We start from the raw sequence: 18,824 nt of genomic DNA, 5'->3' as shown, positions 1-18,824 counted from the left end.
AGAGCTATATATGTCAGTATAAAACATCTTAATTATTTTACAAAAATTGTTCCCAAAACCTAACAAACCTAAGACTTCAAATAAAAACGCATGTTCAACCGTGTCAAATGCCTTAGAAAAATCGAGAAATAAAATAAAGGCATCACTTTCTAAAAGATCTCGATAGCCAAGCATGTCTAAAAGCAATCTGGTATGATTATGTATATTTCTACCCCTCATGAAAGCTGATTGACAATCATCAATAATATGTGATAATCCCTCATTCAGACGATTGGCATAGACATGTGCCAATAATTTATAATCGTTACATAACAAGATAATTGGTCTCCAATTATCCAATAACAGATTATCTTTGTTAGGTTTGGGAATTCGAGTGTTGAGACCATGTTTCATAGTGGGAGAAAGATGACCTTTTGAGATACCGTCTAAATAGCCATTATAAAGCATTTCTCTGATATCACTCCAGAAGAAAAGGAAAAACTCCACGGTTATCACATCTATTTCAGGTGACCTCCCCTTAGTCTATTGCTGAAATTCATAATGTAGCAGTTTTGGTCTTTTTTTTTATTATGTTGCTGTGTACATATGCTTTTTTGTAAATAAACACACAGCTATTGACCAATCAGCATCAAGGACCGCAACTATGCTTTTTTATTATGTTTATTAATGAGATTAATTTTGTTTATTTCACAATAAAATCAGTGTAAATTAACGGAAGTAGCCTATAAGATGATATGATGTCCAACTTAGGTATTTCATGTATTTATTTTTGCATTACAATAATTGTATTAGTGTGATGTATATGTACATATCTATACACTCACACACACACACACACACACACACACACACACACACACACACATCTAAGTGTCTGGCAGTCTTTGTGTGTTTGGAGCCTCCCCTCGTCCCACCCCTCACTCCTCCGCCATGGAGTGACCCAGACTCCGCTGCGCTTCATCATCCTCATCCTCATCCTCGCGAACAATAGAGCGGACGCTGCGGCCCGCGCTGCTCCCGGGATTACCGACACAGCGAGCGAGCGCACGGAATAAACCCGGCATCGTTTCTGACACGAACAATCGGCAAAAGATGGCGAACGAGTCCCCCGCTAAGAGTCTGGTGGACATCGACCTCGCGTCGCTGCGCGTGAGTGCGTCTCCTCCCGGGCCCCGGGCCCCAGGTTCCGGGCTCATCGTGCATTCGTCTAATCGAGCGCTCTCTCGCATTAACCACTGTGATGCGCGTTTGTGTCTTTGTATTTCAGGACCCTGCGGGCATTTTCGAGCTGGTGGAAGTGGTCGGTAATGGCACGTATGGACAAGTGTACAAGGTTGGTGTCTTTGAGTCTTACAGCATTTAAAATCATTTTTCCAGCATCCTCCAGACCACCGCTTTATTGTTTTAGACAGAATAGTTTCTATGAAAGTCTAGAGCAGTTTCATCACACATATTGAGGCAGAAGGGCGTGATCTGCTGCGCATGCGCAGATACACTCAATGCGACAAAACACTTCGGTTATGAAGCACAAGAGATACAGTTAAAACTACTGGGTATGCGCACATCAATACAACGCAATTATTCTCACACTGTATTTGTGACTATTTGTGCATTATTGTAAGGGTTAGGTGTAGACGTCAATAAACACAATCTAATAGGTGAAAAATTCAGTTTATCGTTAGCTTCCCATTCTAGCCATTCCTCAGCAGCAGCAGTGATTTCAGCCTTTGACACACATAGATCAAGTGCTGTTTCTGGCCTCTGCTCATTCACATTGTTTGCCAAAGATTGAGAGCACACCGAATGAAACAGCCAAATAAGTGTTCTAGATACTAACAGGATGTCAGTCATGTCACAAACAGTTATCAGCCTGAATAAAGAAAGACATGATGGGAAAGAAGAGATTTGTTCAGGAAGAGCTGCCTCTGCTTTTATTTTGAAGTGATCACGGTGTCATGCTGGTTTTTCTGAATCCTCGGGTTCATTTCATGAATCAGTGTCATCATTTCCTCTCCCGATCCAGTGAGTGACCAGTGTGTCCAGCACACACTACACGGAGCTCTGCGTGAGGGCGTGACGTCACTGGCGGCTCTCTGCTGCCCTCCACAGATGCTTCAGGAGACCATCTGAATAATATCACTCTGTCAATACCAGCGGCACGTTTACACACTTACATTTAGAAACTTGTTCCGTGTTAAGGATTTTAATCCACGTTACATCAACTAAAACTAGAATAAATACAAAACTAAAACGGCAATAAAACATTAATAACAAATACGTAGTGAATAATTTGAGGTCAAGGTGCATTAGTCAATAAATGCTTGATTAATAATAAAGTCAATAAATGCTTGATTAATATGAATATTTGAGTGAAAAATCACGCAGTATTCAGTAAAATTCTAATGCAATCACAGCAGAGTGAGCAGGTTTTTGGATATGGCAAGATTAGGGTAGCACTTTATTTTACAGTCCTGTTTCTCATGTACATACTATGTACTTATTATAGTAATTACAATAACTATAATAACTAGGTACTAATCCTGAACCCACCCCTAAACCTAACCCTACCCCATGTAGTTACCTTGTATTACCAGATCTTTCTTAGATAAATACACTGTAAGTACACTATAAGTACATGTAAGTACACGGACTGTAAAATAAAGTGCAAACAAGATTAGGTTTATTTTAGTTAATAAAGCAGCAGGTTTGTTAGGGTGAGTACACAACATGTTATTTTCTCCTTGCTTGCAGAAAATCCTCTGTCTTTCTGCTTTCTAACAACTTCATGTGGCCGTAACATTTAATTTGAGATGTGTTTAAGCACTATGCATCATTAAAGTGTTACTGGCATCATGTAAAGGCTGTAGATGTGCAGTTTACGGACGAATCACAGTCTGAGTTTACCTTCTGGTGCAAACCGTCTTCTTCAAGAAATGCATCAGTTTAAAAAGAATCAGGAGCGGGGTGTAACTGGTGTTGTAGAATAAAAGCTGAAGGTATCTTGAGCTTGAGTGAACCATGGAGCTTATTTTAGGGATTAAATCAAACTCCCCGTGACCCTCTGGAAGCGGCTCTGTCTAGTTATTGTACTGTAACTACACGACTGTATCACAACTACTGGTTTTTCAGATTAGTTTGTGTGCAGCAATAAAGGCTTGAAACTGTAGTGTGTTTCTCATGACAGCACATGATTAATCCAGTATAGGCGAGCACAGCGGTCATCTCAGAAACCGTTTTAACACATCACACCATGACTCCAGAGAGGGAGATGGGAATGATTGTGGAGCATCCCACAATGCACCACAGCTACACATCAGCAAGAGCGTGAGAGAGGAGATCGTAATAGACTGCTCGGGGACGCTGAGATTTCACCAGAAACAGCTCATCATGATCTGATGTGTTTAAAGGGGTGGGTCACTGCTTGTTTTCTAGGCTTGACTGTGTTTATGCGGTGCAGTCTAACATGTGTTAATGCTTGGTAAAAAAAAAAAAAAAAAAAAACGTTATTTTTCACATAATTTACCTTTATTCCACACCACTCTGTCCCATCTCTGAGAAACACGCTGGTCATTTCCTGCTTTTATGAAGCCCCTCCCTCAGAAATACATGTGGGCTCTGATTGGTCAGCTAGCGCAGTGTGTTGTTATTGGCTACACTTCCTCCAGTGCGCGTCTAAACGTCCCGCCCCTCTCATCAGTGGCATGTGCTCCGGCTGTATGGTAAACGTCGTTAATATCATTAATATCAGTTTGAGCGTCATTGAGAAGCAGAGGATATTAATGAAGAAGATCGTGCAGAATCTGTGCAAGCACGGCTTTTATAGGTAGGACTATGTTTTTTGCTTGGTGTCTTATACTTTTAGATACGCTGTTATTTGTAAATGCTTCTGCTTCTGTTAGCTTTTAATACATGGTTTTATCCATTGCAACTGCATGAGCGTCCATGTTTAACGCTACTCATAGCTATCAGTTCATTGTTGGAGCTGAGCTGAATGAAAGAGAGAGAGATGCAGAGCTAAGAATGTGTGGAACAATATCAAGAACCGCTGCTTTAGATCAATGATTTAAAAACTTGTGAATCCATTAGAATCGTAAGAAGACTGAATCACGATTCATATATAGGGTTGGCTATCGATCGGTTTTTCAGAATCAAAATCAGAATGAGCTTTATTGCCAGGTATGTTCACACATAGAGGAATTTGTTTTCGTGACAGAAGCTCCGCAGTACAACAGAATGACAATAAGGAAAAAAAAAAAATACAAACAATACAAATAAGTAGGTAAGGAACGACAATATACAAATTGACTATTGTATGTGCAGGTATATTACAATAAGCAGTTTTTGCATGTACATGTATATTTTATGCAAAAATGTAAGTGTACACTATGTATGTGTGTTAGAAAAATAAAGTGTATGTGTATATAAATATAAAGTGTAGTGTGTTCACAGTTATTGTCAGCTGTTCATAAGATGGATTGCCTGAGGGAAGAAACTGGTCCTGTGTCTGGTCGTTCTGGTGCTCAGTGCTCTGTAGCGTCGACCAGATGGACACAGTTCAAAGAGGGAGTGTGCTGGATGTGAGGGGTCCAGAGTGATTTTCACAGCCCTTTTGCTCACTCTGGATAAGTACAGTTCTTGAATAGATGGGAGAGTTGAACCGATGATTCGCTCAGCAGTCCAGACTACTCTCTGTAGTCTTCTGAGGTCAGATTTAGAAGCTGAGCTGAACCAGACAGTTACTGAAGTGCAGACAGGGAACTAAACTAACTTTTTCCACTTGTGGCACTTGTGCTACTAACTTTTTCAGTTACTGGCGCATAACTTGATTTGGTCGCCCAAATTATTTATAATAATTACTGGATAATAATTAACAATAATGAAACTGTATTGCATACAGATGTGCTTTGTTTTGTTTTACTTGCCATCTTTCAAACCACATGCCTTGTTCTATTTCTTACAGTACACACAGTGCATTGCTCTGTCTTGTAGCTGGGGTTAGAGGGGCCCCGGTGCAGGGTGTACAGTGGACCCTGTTTAAAATTGTTTAATTTGTACTGTATGTTCACTATTTATTTATTTGTGCTATTTACACAATGTTTAAATTTTATTAAGTTTGTTTTTGTTAATTTAAAATAGCACTGCATAGTCTGCACTGTAAAATAAAATACACAATCAAACCAAAATGTATTCAGACACCTTCAGCATTTCTCACATTATCACAGTTTATTTGCTGTAGTTTAGAAATTGGTAATAAAATATGACCAGAACTCAGGGTTAAACTGTGTCAGAACAAATTCCTCTCGATAATGTCAGATAACTTTGATAGAAAGATATGTAATGGAATCAACCAAAACTTCAGACAGCTGTCAGTATGACAATATTTACACAACTATCAATACTTTGTTGAACAGTTACCAAGCAAGCAATGCTTCATTTGGTTCAGTCTGTGGTGTGAAAAGGTTGCATTAGCAATTAAAGAAAGAAACACTTAAGCAAAACATGGTCAGGTCCCTAATTATTATTATTATTTTTAAATCAGTTTCACTGGTAGTCTACAGTATGAAGAATTTTTGGGTATAATATTTCACAGATCACTATTTTGCCATACTCACTTACATAAATGAACCAGTGGCCTGCACCCACTAGGAAAACAATTCTATCTGATTTTTGGATTGACTTTGGATAAATTCTTGTTAAAACTAATTCAATCAAGAGCAGTGAGTGATTTACTTTAATTTTCATACATTAAGACACTGCAGCAGAGCTAGTAAATTAGGCGCGGTCCCTTTAAGAGATAAACGCATCCATTATAATGATACACATCCGATTTCTTACTCAGCGCTTTACTTTCACTAAAGTCATAACCACAGACTTTTCAAACACACTTTCCAAGACGGGTATTTCGACATATTTAGTATGTATTTGTTGTCGGTACAAAAGCAAGAAGACTTTGAGACGCGTCTCTGCTTGCTCCCTGAACACCAGAACACCGCGCTGCTGAATTGAGCTCTTTCGCTTTTCGCTCTTTTTTTTCTGTTTATTTAAAATGCGATTTGTATTTGTTCGTTCAGGTGCAGGAGGACGCAAACGTCCCGAAGGAGAGCTCGGTTCAGTGTTGCGCGAGTAACCATCTGCTCAGTTCAACTTTCCCTCATCGCGGGGCTGAAGCCAACTTGATGTGTTGAATGCTCAGAGCACGTTATAAAACGTACTCTTAAAATACACATTTATGTTTTATGAAATGCTAATATTAAATCATAGCATAACACATAAGTAGGTACAAAAATAATCAGTGATACATTTGCGACCCCATAAAAATTTGGGTCGCAATGGCATTTCAAAAGGGTGGCATATGCAAACATTTTGGTTGCAGTGTAGTTCCCTGTGCAGAGGATGGATTCAATGATGGTGGAGTAGAACTGTTTCAGCAGCTCCTGTGGCAGGTTAAACTTCCTCAGCTGGCGGAGAAAGTACAACCTTTGCTGGGCCTTTTTTACGATGGAGTCAATGTGAATGTCCCACTTCAGGTCCTGAGAGATGGTGGTTCCCAGGAACCTGAATGACTCCACTGCAGTCACAGGGCTGTTCATGATGGTGAGTGGGGGGAGTGCAGGGGGGTTTCTCCTGAAGTCCACGATCATCTCCACTGTTTTGAGCGTGTTAAGCTCCAGGTTGTTGAGACTGCACCAGACAGCCAGCTGCTCAACCTCTTGTCTGTAAGCAGACTCGTCACCGTCCTGAATGAGGCCGATGAGTGTGGTGTCGTCTGCAAACTTCAGGAGCTTGACAGAGGGGTCCTTAGATGTGCAATCATTAGTGTACAGGGAGAAGAGCAGTGGAGAGAGAACGCACCCCTGGGGAGCTCCGGTGCTGATTGTACGGGTGCTGGATGTGTATTTTCCCAGCCTCACTAGCTGCTGCCTGTCTGTCAGGAAGCTGTTGATCCACTGACAGATGGAGGTGGGCACGGAGAGCTGATTTAGTTTGGGCAGGAGGAGGTTTGGGATGATCGTGTTGAAGGCTGAGCTGAAGTCCAGGATCCTCACATAAGTCCCTGGTCTGTCTAGGTGTTGCAGAACATAATGGAGTCCAATTCCGGGGCCACATCGATACTTTTAAAATGGTACTTGCATAAACAAGTACCGTTATTGCATAAACTGACACTTCAATAAAAAAGAGCCACACAAAGCTATGGATAACATTAAAGAACATTAAAAATATTACAAATAAATCCATAGCTTTCACAGGCTCCTTGGATACTCTCATATCCCAAGCTTCTCTTACTCTAAGGCTGATAAATGTATTCCATGATCTGGGTCATTGTTTAATAGAAAACCACACATAATGTTTATTCTGTATCTCTATCAATCACTCTGATATTTAGTTCAAATGAGTGCTGTCTGTCTTTAAGCAGTTCTGTGGATGACTGAATGCTCATTCTTTATGAAATAGCAACAATGTTGTTTTATAAAGTATGCGCCATGTGTTAAGGGCTAGATTGTCACTGGTGGAAACAGCTGTGGTGTGATGAGCGGTGAACGAGCGAAAACTACAGTAGATGAGAAACTGACTGCTCCCTCGTGACCTTTTGTAAACTGTATTTATGACAAAGAACTGCACAGATATGGATATTCTAACAATCTGTCGATAAACACACCTTGTTTCCTCTGTTTGTGTTTAAGTCCACTCACACTGCTCCGGCGCGGTCTGCAGATTGAAAAGCGGGCCGTTGTTTTCATATGAAATTTCAATTGATCGCTCAGACATTTAAGAGGCACCGAAATCTGCGATCTGATTCGGTTCGGTTCATACCTAACCCTATTCATACATTAATAGATTTTTAAGTGCACTTCTAGTTTTCTCTTCCTCTGCTCTAAAGCAGCGCAGCATGGCCCCGCCCCTTTATTGCGTGTCACCGGAGGCGGGGTTTATCAGGGTTTGTTACATCACAAACCCAGGAAGTAACTTGTTGTAGTCCATTTTTGTAGGAATGAAACTGCCAGAATTTAAAATCATATCTCTGTTTGTATTGAACTTTCAGCTTCATAACTTTGCAGATATTGTTTATGATCAAACAGCAATATTACACACTATCTAACATTAATAAAGTGAGAGTGTGTATGTGAAAGAGAGTGTGTGTGTGTGTGTGTGTGCACATTTGTCCTGTTACTTGTAACTAGCGTCTTTGTCCGTGTTTTATTACTGTCTGTTCACTTAAGAGTGTGTAACTTCAGTCAGGCTAGTTTTAGTTTTGGCTGGGATGTCAAATTTCTAGCATCATAACAATAACAAAAGAACATAAAAATAAGCCTGTGTCCATTTGCTGACCCCCAGGTGTTTCTGAGTGTACTCTGGGAGTCAATGGTGTAGTGTTTCTCCTTCCTCTCTACTGAGCTCTAAGCTTTACGCAGATCTGACTCCTATCCCTTTTCAGTTTTGCAGTCAATAACCACACAGAACCAGATTTTACAAGCATCAGTCCATACTACACTGAGATGTTGTTTGAGGTGAACATGACTGAGGTGTGTGTGTGAGCTGATCAGGCCTCGTTCACACTTCAAGGTAACTTCCGCTGTAAAGGCGGGCGTACACGGTGCGAATTCGGATGGTCGAAGATCGTATGTCCACGCACACGGCATGAGTGAGTTTATCTGAAAATCGTACGGACGACATGATATACGACACGATTTTACAACCTGCGAATTCCAGAAGCAATCGCACGAAGTTGACAGACGCGTTCGACTTGAGGCACCGCAGCACGCACAGAAGGATCACTGTATGACATTACCGCGAGAGCGATATGAGAGCACACATATCCAATGCATTCGAATCGCTCTCGCGGTACTTTAATGTCATACAGGTGATCATTCTGTGCGTGCAGCGGTGCCTCAAGTGGAACGAGCCTAATATAACTGCTCTCCCTCTCTCATAACTGCATATAAAATATTGATACGAGCCGTGACTGTTTCCTACACGTACAGGTTATTTTTCAGCAATAGGAAACCGGGACGTTTGGTCACCCTGTGTGTGTGTTCTTGTATATGGTTTATAAATATCTGAAATAGGTATTACAATGTAAACATGGTTTAAGAGGACAATTACTGTGCCCTCGTAAACCAAATGACTTAATAAAAAAAACTATACGGTGTTTAATAGAAATTTTAAACATGCATTTTCCGTGATGGATAGAGGTAGTGTATGGAATACCGTTACGTCTATGGAGAGTCCATGTAAACTAGCTACATATGCGTGTGTGTGTGTGTGTGTGTGTGTGTGAGAGAGAGAGAGAGAGAGAGAGAGAACTAAAAAGCATGGTACACGTTGCAAAAAGACATCATACAGCGCTCGCTGTTCCTGTCAGACTTCAACGAGTTTTATCCTCCTGGTCAATAGTCCACATTCGCCGTGGCTCTGCCGTCTTCGTCTTTCTTCTTCTGTGGTTTTCCTAGTTCGTGATTGGTCAACTTCAGATAAATCAACAAATCGGCTCGTTCAACCGCACAAATGGCACGAATTCAAACCAATAGCTCACAAACTTTTTAGACATGTTTAAAAATGATCGGGAGGTCGGGAAGTGCTCGTAAGGCACTCTGCTCGGCTCGTAATTCATCGCAAATGATACGAGCCGCGACCATACGAGAATACGCGATTTCCACACGAGTGAAAAAAATCGCATGCGAACTCGTATGACAGCAAAAATCGCACCGTGTACACCCACCCTAAGACTTATATCCATAGCGTGGGATTGTGTGATTTACTGATGTACCGTTCATCACAGATGTTTCATTAAAACATAATTACCACAGTTTTTAGTCATTAATGTTGTGATGAAACGCAGGGAAGGTCCCAGGCATATTTGATGGTTTAAAGGGGAGCGCACGTGCCATGCTGATCATGGTTTATTCTTAAACCCATCGGCGAGCTCGAATAGTGGAAGCATAGTTACAGTTTCATATTATTTTTTGTTATTTAATTATATATATATATATATATATATATGAAATGATGTTATTATGTTATGACTTAGACATTTTTACATATATTAATGTAAAACTTTTGTAAAAATTTATTTTTTACATATTTGGCTCCTCCCAGTGTCCTATTGCCATTTGCAGGAATACATCGCTCCCGGTAAGAAACAACCAATCAGAGCTGCGGTCCGTAACTTTGTTTGTGTTCAAAATGTAGAAAAATTTATTTAATAAGCGAGTACACCATGAATCCAAACCGTGTTTTTAGCTTGTCCTGAATCACTAGGGTGCACCTATAATAAGTGTTTATATTCGGACTATTTTAGATTGTTTCGGGGATACCGCGGCGGAGTAACCCAGTACCTTTGTGATTCTTCATAGACATAAACAGAGAGAAGTAGTTCCGGCTACGATGTTCTTCCGCAAGACGCAAGCAGTTCTGTTTATTAACCGCTAGAGCGTCAACAGTTACCTACCGCAGCTTTAATAGTAATCGGTGGCCTGCAATACCACAGGTTGAAAACCATTGCTGTAGACTAATCATAATAAACTTGGCACAGTTTATTTATTGCTCAAGCAGTAGTGTGAGCAGATTCTCTCAGATTCATCTCATGACAGTGGATCACACACACAGGAGGTGTTAGAAACACTCTTGTTCAACAAGGTTAGATTCATTCTGCGGTCCATTGACAATACTGCAGGCTTTCTACTGTTACGCTGCTAATGAAGGCCGGATGTGATGATAAGGAACGATTCCTGAGCTTCAGACCTGAGTTTCCTCATGTGACCGCTGGTTCTAATCAGTGGTCCATCGTTGGGAGTGTTTTTAGAAAGTCTGTGTTTTCTGTGTTCGTATCTGGGCTCAGAGCATGTGAGTTCCTGAAGGGTGCACTGCTCTTCATTAGTAAGCTCTTGGGAGCTTTGAGGCTCGAACCATCTGAAGAGCCTCCTGTAGTGAACACAGCACATGCCAAGTGTTGAAAGAAGCTTGATGTCACATCCCATCACATCCCACAGCTTTATTAGCTTTATTTATTAGCTTGCTCACTCTCAGTCTCTCTCTCTCTCTCTCTCACACTCTCTCTCAGTGTCTCTCTCTCTCTCAATTCAATTAAATTTTAATTTAGGTGAGCTTTATTGGCATGATAAAAATTGTACATTTGTATTGCCAAAGCAGTTGCAGCTGGGATGCTTACAAATAGTGCACATATGTATTTACAGAAAGAAAAAGAGTAATAGTAATAATACAAATATATAAAAAGTATTAACCATGTAGTGCAAAGTGAATTAGTGTATGTGAATGTATAAGTTAGGGTTAGGGTTAGGGGTTAGGGTTAAAATAAAATAAAATAGAATATGGTATTAGATTTACAGAGGCAAAATATACATCTAAGTAATACAACACAGTAATATGGCATAACATAATGTGCTGGAGACATCAGGTCAGGGCAGGTTGAGTGTTTTCTCTAACATCATGACAGACAAACACACAGCAGCTCTTGTGTTCTCCTAACAGATACGGCAGTTTCTCCTGCTTCGGAAGAGTTTTAAATGTCTGATGGATCTGCTGTATTTTATCAGGACACTGTCCGTATGTCCGTATATTTGGGGCATTCTGTTAGAAGTGCAGTTCTGTTTCCATCTGATTCAGATCACAGTGTGAACACAGTCTCTGCTCCGCTGGCAGCCATGTTTCTCTGTGTCTGGCTGTCTCTATCATCAGCTTGTGTCCGCTGAGTCTGTATCTGGTCAGTGTGCTCCTCAGTTTCTGATCTGACACTGTGTACAGATACTCTGCCATACTCTACTCTCTCTTTAGAGTCAGATAGCATCGCATTTTACTCTGTTGTTGTGTTTGGGTTTGCCAGTGAGGGTTATTTGTTGTGTGCCGGTGCACGTGTAATATATTTTTACACAGTTCTGCATGCAGGGTCTCAATTGGATGTTTTTCCCATTTGGTGAAATCTTGATTTGGATTGGTCAGTGGACCCCACACCTCACTGCCATAGAGTGCAATGGGCTCAATTACTGATTCTAATATTTTCAGCCAAATTCTAATAGGGATTTCTATAGGGCATTGCCGTTTTATGGCGTGGAAGGCCCTGCGTGCTTTATCTCTCAGTTCATTCACAGCTTGATTAAAGTTTCCTGTGGATGTGATTTTCAAACCCAGGTAGTTGTATTGTGATGTGTGTGTTATCAGGTTAGTGCCTAATGTAAATGTGTGTTGTGTTCCCTGGGATCTGGATCTTTTCTGGAAGATCATGATTTTGGTTTTCTTCAGGTTGACTGTAAGGGCCCAGGTCTGTCAGTATTGTTCTAGCAGGTCCAGGTTCTGCTGTAGACCATGTTGAGTGGGAGACAGCAGAACCAGATCGTCTGCATACAGCAGGCATCTGATCTGTGAGTTGTGTAGTGTGAGGCCAGGGGCTGCGGATCGCTCCAGACTGCTCACCCGTTCATTGATGTAGATGTTAAATAATGTTGGGCTTAAGCAGCAGCCCTGTCTCACACCACACTCTTGGGAAAGATACCTCGTACGTTGAGTGCCGATTTTTTACGCCACATTTACCTTCAATGTACATTGATTTGATAAGGTCATAGGTTTTACCTTCTATGCTGCTTTCAATAAGTTTGTAAAACAGTCCTTGGTGCCAAATTGAGTCAAAAGCTTTTTTAAAGTCAATAAAGCATGCATATATTTTACCTTTTTCTTGGTTGACATGTTTTTCAATAAGAGTATGTAATGTATAGATGTGGTCAGATGTACGGTAATTTGGTAAAAATCCAATTTGACTTCTACTCAGTACCTTGTGTGTGGTGATGAAGTCTAATAGTCGAGCGTTTATTATGCTACAGAATAACTTTCCCAGGTTGCTGCTCACACAGATGCCTCTGTAGTTGTTAGGATCAAATTTATCTCCGTTTTTAAAGATTGGTGTGATCAAGCCTTGATTCCAGATGTCAGGGAAGTGACCTACACTTAGAATCACATTGAATAGTTTTAGAATGGCCAATTGAAATTGACTGCTTGTGTGTTTTATCATTTCATTTAATATCCCATCAGGTCCAGATGCTTTTCTGGGTTGGAGGTTTTTGATTTTTTCTTTAAGTTCTTTATCAGTTATTGGGAAATCTAATGGGTTTTGGTTATCTTTGATTGCTAATTCTAGTTTTTCCAATTGGTTGATTGTTTGGTTTTGTTTACAGTTTTTGTCTGTTTGTACTTTATTAAACAGTGTTTGGAAATGACTTTCCCATATTTCTCCATTTTGGATTGCCAATTCTTCATGATCAGTTTTTTTCAGATTGTTCCAGTTATTCCAAAATTGGTTTGTGTTGACTGACTTCTCAATTATTGTGAGTTGGTTTTGGGTGTATTGTGCTTTTTTGGTTCTGAGTGTATGTTTGTATTGTTTTAGTGTTGCACAGTAAAGAAGGCGGATCTCTGTATTATTTGGATCTCTGTGTTTCTGATTTGAAAGTGTTCTCATTTGTTTGTGAATAGTTTGGCAGTCCTGATCAAACCAATTTTTGTCATTTTTGGGTATTAGATTTTTTCCAGATTTTGTTTTCAATTTGGATTGTTTTGCTGATTTTTCAAATATGTAATTTAAATCTTTGACTGCAAGATTGACACCTTCATTGGTGTGAGCATAGATGTTATTTAGAAAGTTATCTATCAGTGCTTGTATTTTTTGGCTGCTAAGTGCTTTCTGATATCCTTCAGCGCTGTTTTCAGCCCATCTGCATGGTTTTCTGATGTTGTACAGTTTACTGGGCTTTGTGTTAATGTTATTTTCAGTCTTTTTGAGATACACAGTGATTTGACTGTGATCGGACAGAGGGGTTAGTTCTGTAACAGTGAATGATCTGAGAGATGAAGGATCTATGTCTGTTATCATATAGTCAACTGTGCTATTCCCCAGAGGTGAGCAAAATGTGAATCTCCCTAAAGTGTCTCCTCGTAACCTACCGTTGATGATATACAGACCCAGGCTTCGACAGAGCTGCAGGAGGTCTTTCCCATTCTTCTCACTCTCTGTCACCTCCGGTGCGAGCGTGAGTGTGCAGAGCGTGTGGGTGAGAGTCCTTCGGTGAGTCGAGTGAATCTAATTTTCTGGTCTTTCGTTTGATTGTTGTTTTTGTGCGGTTTGGGGGGTTTGTTGTAGTTGTTTTGGGCTGCATGCCACCTTACCGGGAGCATGGCGGCCCCACACACACGGTGTTGTTTGGGTTCTTTGACCAGGCGTCATGGCGTGAAAGTGGCGTCCGCGGTTAGTGTAGAGAAGTGCTGTCTTGCAGTGGGAGAGGTAGTTGGGCATGAAATGCCACTGTGGTATTTTTCAGTACTGTCGAAAAGGCTAATGAATTAGTTAGGGCAGGAATAGTTGTTGACGATCTGCTTTCTACACCTTCAAAGAAAGTCATGCTATCTAATGTATCGCCGTTTTTAACTGATGAGATACTAGCTAAGGCTTTGTCTCGGTATGGAAAACTTGTCTCTCCCATTAAAAAGATCCCTGTGATCCCATCGGTGGTGGATCGCCTTCATTGAAGCATGTCGTTTCATTTAGGCGGTTCGTCTACATGGTAGTGAATGATGATGCTGATATGGATCTGTCTTTGCACTTTCGGGCGGATGACTATGATTACATCATTTACGTGACTTCGGTAAACATGCGATGTCGTTAGTGCTGAAGCGGAGCCGGTTGACGAGACTCCGGGTGGGTCAGCGACAGGGACAGGATTACACGTCTCAGAGGATAGAAGTGATGGTGTTCCTGCGATCGCTGTAACTGAAGAACCTGCGCCTGAAAGCACAGTTACTGATGTTACATTCACGAGTTCACCCTTACATCTAATCTGAAGGCAAATAGTAGGCATATTTTGGCGTGCTGTCCTGGGGGAGGGGTCCGGGCCCGGAGCATAGCCCGAACCTAAATAACTCCCCCTATCCCTAATTTGGGATAAATAGATTAGAAGTGAGGAGTTGGGGTGGAGGAGGGTTGCCGAAAAACTGTCGTGGGACAGGAGGTAGGAAGACTGGATATATATATATACGCTTGCGTGCTATTTAAGATGATTAGCTAAACGAGATGCACCTGTGCCAAATTGGATGATTATCTGATCGTGCTTCTCCCGAACTTTGTTAATAAAACCACATTTAGTTGTGTCTAATGTTCAGGAGGGGGGAGCCGTTATTGAGACGGAGAAGCATTTAAACGATGCTCTCGATGTTGAGCTGCAGCCTGCTGTGGAGAGCGTAGGTGACGTCATTCCAATGGAAACAGTGCAGGCAGATTTTAAAGTCCCGTTAAAGAGGAGGAAGCCTGGTAGAACTGGGATTGATAGACACGCAAAAAAATCAGATAAAAGTGAGTTGTATGAAGATACGGAAAGTGATAGTACATCATCTGATTCAAGTGTTTGTCTTTCTCAGAGTGATTTTTCTGGTCATTACGAGGTTGATGATATTAAACTGTTTCTTAGAGCTACTAAGAATAAGAGGGGTGTGTGCATTGATGAATTTTTTTCCTAACACAGAGCAGTTTGTTGAGAATACTAAGGCTTTCATGATGGAGGGATCCTTTACAAATAAAGAGGTCTACAGGTTAAAAAAATAGAAAAAAAAATCGATGTTATGCTGTTACAAGAGACACAAACTGATGTTATTAATGCTGCTGATTGGGCAGTGGAATGGAATGGGGTTGCTGTTCTACGTCACAATACCACAATTAGTGTTGGAGTCGCTGTTCTCTTGGCTAAGGGTTACATCCCTTTAACTGAACAGAGATGACATCACTGAATTCAATGATGAACTGCCTTTAACTATCATTTTGCATTATTGACACACTGTTTTCCAAGTGAATGTTGTTCAGTGCTTTGATGCAATGTATTTTGTTTAAAGCACTATATAAATAAAGGATTGATTGATGCCACACTCTTATCAGGTTGAAGAGGTTTTAAAGGTAGACTTTTAAAAGTAAGAGCCTCTTTTGAAAATGTTGTCTTTGTTTTTATTTGTGTGTATATACCAACTTCAGCTGTTGAGAGAATGCTTTTTTAAGTACTTTGTCTTCTATTTTACAAAATGTTGCTGTTGACTAGTATTTAATTTTGGGTGGTGATTTTAATTGCACAGAGTCTAATCTGGACAGAAATCATGTGGAACCTCATGTACCCTCACGTCAGCGTCTTGTTCAGTTAAAAAAACACATGAATGAATTGATATTTGGAGGCAGCTTAATGGAGAGCAAAGGCAATACACTTGGTCTCATGTTCGTGGTAACACAATTTCTTTAGCAAGACTGGATAAGTTTTATGTTTTTAAACATCATGGGAGTATTGTTGAGAGCTGTTTTATTATTCCATCGGGTCTTTCAGATCATAGTATGGTGCAGTGTGGTATCTGTTTAAATTCTATCAAGCCAAAGAGTGCCTTTTGGCACTTAAATACCACTTTATTGGACGACAAGTGTTTTAGGGAAATTTTTAAATATTTTTGGAGCATGTTTAAAACTACAAAGAATTCTTTTAGAACACTGCAGCAATGGTGGGACTTTGGGAAAGTCAAAATAAAGCCAACAATACTCTCAGAACGTCACTAGAGAGATAACCCTGAGTTTGAGCTCCTTAGATTAGATTCAACTTTATTGTCATTATGCAGAGTACAAGTACAGAGCTAATGAAATGAAGTTAGCATCTAACCAGAAGTGCAAGAATATAGTGTTTTATATACATAAAAGTGCAGAGAAAGTAAAGCTATGATATGCAGAATGTACAGTGGAGTTGCTATATACAGTACTGAGCAGAATATATACAGAATATAAATATGAATGCAATGTAGGGATTGTATGTACATTATGAACAGAGCAAAGAAGGATTATATATACATTATGAATAGCAGTAACTTGAGAACAGTAATAATAAATACAGTTGAATGAGTGTGCAAAAGTATTGTTTAACAATTATATGCAAAATAACAGTAGTGGAATGATATTTTTGTAGAATAGTTTACTGTGCTTGTACAGTAACAGTTTTAGACAGTTTATAGTGTAATGGATTTAACCAGCTTTTTCCTGAGTCTACTAGTTCGAGAGCGTGGGCTCCTGTAACGCCTGCCGGATGAAAGGAGGGTGAGGAGTCCATGGTTAGGGTGAGAGGCATCCTTGATGATGTTTCTTGCCCTGCCCAGACGCGCTTGTAATAAATGTTCTCGATGGAGGTTAACTGGGTGCCGGTGATCCGTTGAGCAGTTTTCACCACCCGCTGGAGTGGACCTGCTTTGCGGTCAGATGCGGAGCGATTGCTGTACCACACTGAGATGCAGTTCGTGAGTATGCTACAGCTGTAGAGTTCCACAAGGATCCTGGGATTCAGGTGAACTTTCTTAAGGCTAGAGACTGATATTTTAAAATTGCAGTCATTGGCTCACTTGCCTGAGGTGGAGTCTCAGCTATCTGACCTTTTAGGGCTTAAAATGCAGGGTGCTCTGGTCAGGTCACGTTTTCTAAGCATAAATGAAATGGATGTACCATCAAGGTTTTTCTTTAGCTAGGAAAAGAAAAATGGACAGAATAGAGTTATTCATGCATATTTTCTGAATCTGGAGCATTGTTGACTGACCCTAAGGATATCTGTAAGAGAGCACCTCATTTTTATGAGTCTTTATATAAAATTGAAATGAGTCCAGATTATAGGTGTGACAGTGCTTTTAAAAAAATCTTCCTCAAGTGGCAGAGGAAGGCAATGCAAAGTTGCCGCAGAGCGGTCCTGACTCTCCTACCCAAGAAGGGTGATCTGACGGACATCAGGTGCTGGCGACCGGTCTCCCTCCTGTGTGGCGACTACAAGCTGCTCTCTAAGGTCTTAGCAAATCGATTGGCAGAGGTTATGGACCAGGTAATTCATCCTGATCAGATATACTGCGTCCCCGGGAGGTCAATTTTTGATAATGTTTTTTCTGATTCGTGATCTTCTTGATGTCTCTAAGAGGCTAAATCTAGATTATGGCCTTATATCATTAGATCAAGAGAAAGACTTTGATCGCGTTGAGCACACTTATTTATGGAGAGTTCTGGAAGCCTTTGGTTTTTGCAAAACCTTCATAGATCGGGTGAAAGTTCTCTATAGTGACGTTCAGAGCATTCTCAAGGTTAACGGTGGTTTGTGTGCTCCTTTTAAAGCCTGCAGAGGTATTAGACAGGGGTGCTCCCTTTCTGGTATGCTCTATTCTTTGGCCATAGAGCCTTTATTACAACAAATTACGTTGAAACTTGAAGGTATTTCTTTGCCATCGTGTAATTGCAACTTTTCATTATCAGCGTATGCTGATGATTTAGTAGTAATGATTAGTAAGCAAAGTGATGTGCAGGTTTTATTCGAATTGCTTGGAGATTTTAAAACCTTGTCTTCCGCTAATGTAAACTGGAATAAGAGTGAAGCCCTTCTGATAGGAAGCTGGGAAGGTGGAAAACCACAACTCCCTTCTGGTTTACAGTGGGGAAAAGAAGGATTTCGATATTTGGGGGTCTTTCTGTGTGAGGAGACAGTAGTATAGAAAAACTGGGAAGGTTTAATTGAAAAAGTCAAAGGACGCCTAGACAAGTGGAAGCATTTGTCTCCAAAATTATCATATAGAGGACGCATTTTAATTGTTAACAACTTGGTGGCGTCTTCCTTATGGCATAGGTTTGCCTGTGTAGATCCTCCTTTGCAATTACTTTTAAAAATTCAGACTCTCATGGTGAACTTTTTTTGGGATAGGTTACACTGGGTTTCACAAAATGTATTGTTTTTGCCTAAGGAGGAGGGTGGACAAGGACTAATGCATCTTCAAAGCAGGATTGC

General features: G+C 40.5%; 1 protein-coding gene across 2 annotated transcripts in view; it reads left to right on the top strand.

Moving 5' to 3' along the window:
• Window positions 1–848: 848 nt before the first annotated feature.
• LOC128019384 (mitogen-activated protein kinase kinase kinase kinase 4) overlaps window positions 849–18,824 on the top strand; it is a 79,850-nt gene continuing 61,874 nt past the window's right edge. The window contains exons 1-2 of one of the 2 annotated variants that reach the window (XM_052605346.1): window positions 849–1,149; window positions 1,268–1,333. In XM_052605346.1, coding sequence (XP_052461306.1) covers window positions 1,093–1,149; window positions 1,268–1,333 — 123 coding nt within the window. In that variant the 5' untranslated portion in view covers window positions 849–1,092. The remainder of the gene's footprint in view (window positions 1,150–1,267; window positions 1,334–18,824) is intronic. The other variant, XM_052605347.1, reaches the window with a different exon arrangement.

Source organism: Carassius gibelio, chromosome A9 (genome assembly GCF_023724105.1).
Source record: "Carassius gibelio isolate Cgi1373 ecotype wild population from Czech Republic chromosome A9, carGib1.2-hapl.c, whole genome shotgun sequence".
NCBI lineage: Eukaryota > Metazoa > Chordata > Actinopteri > Cypriniformes > Cyprinidae > Carassius > Carassius gibelio.
This window is presented reverse-complemented; position numbering and strand designations above follow the sequence as displayed.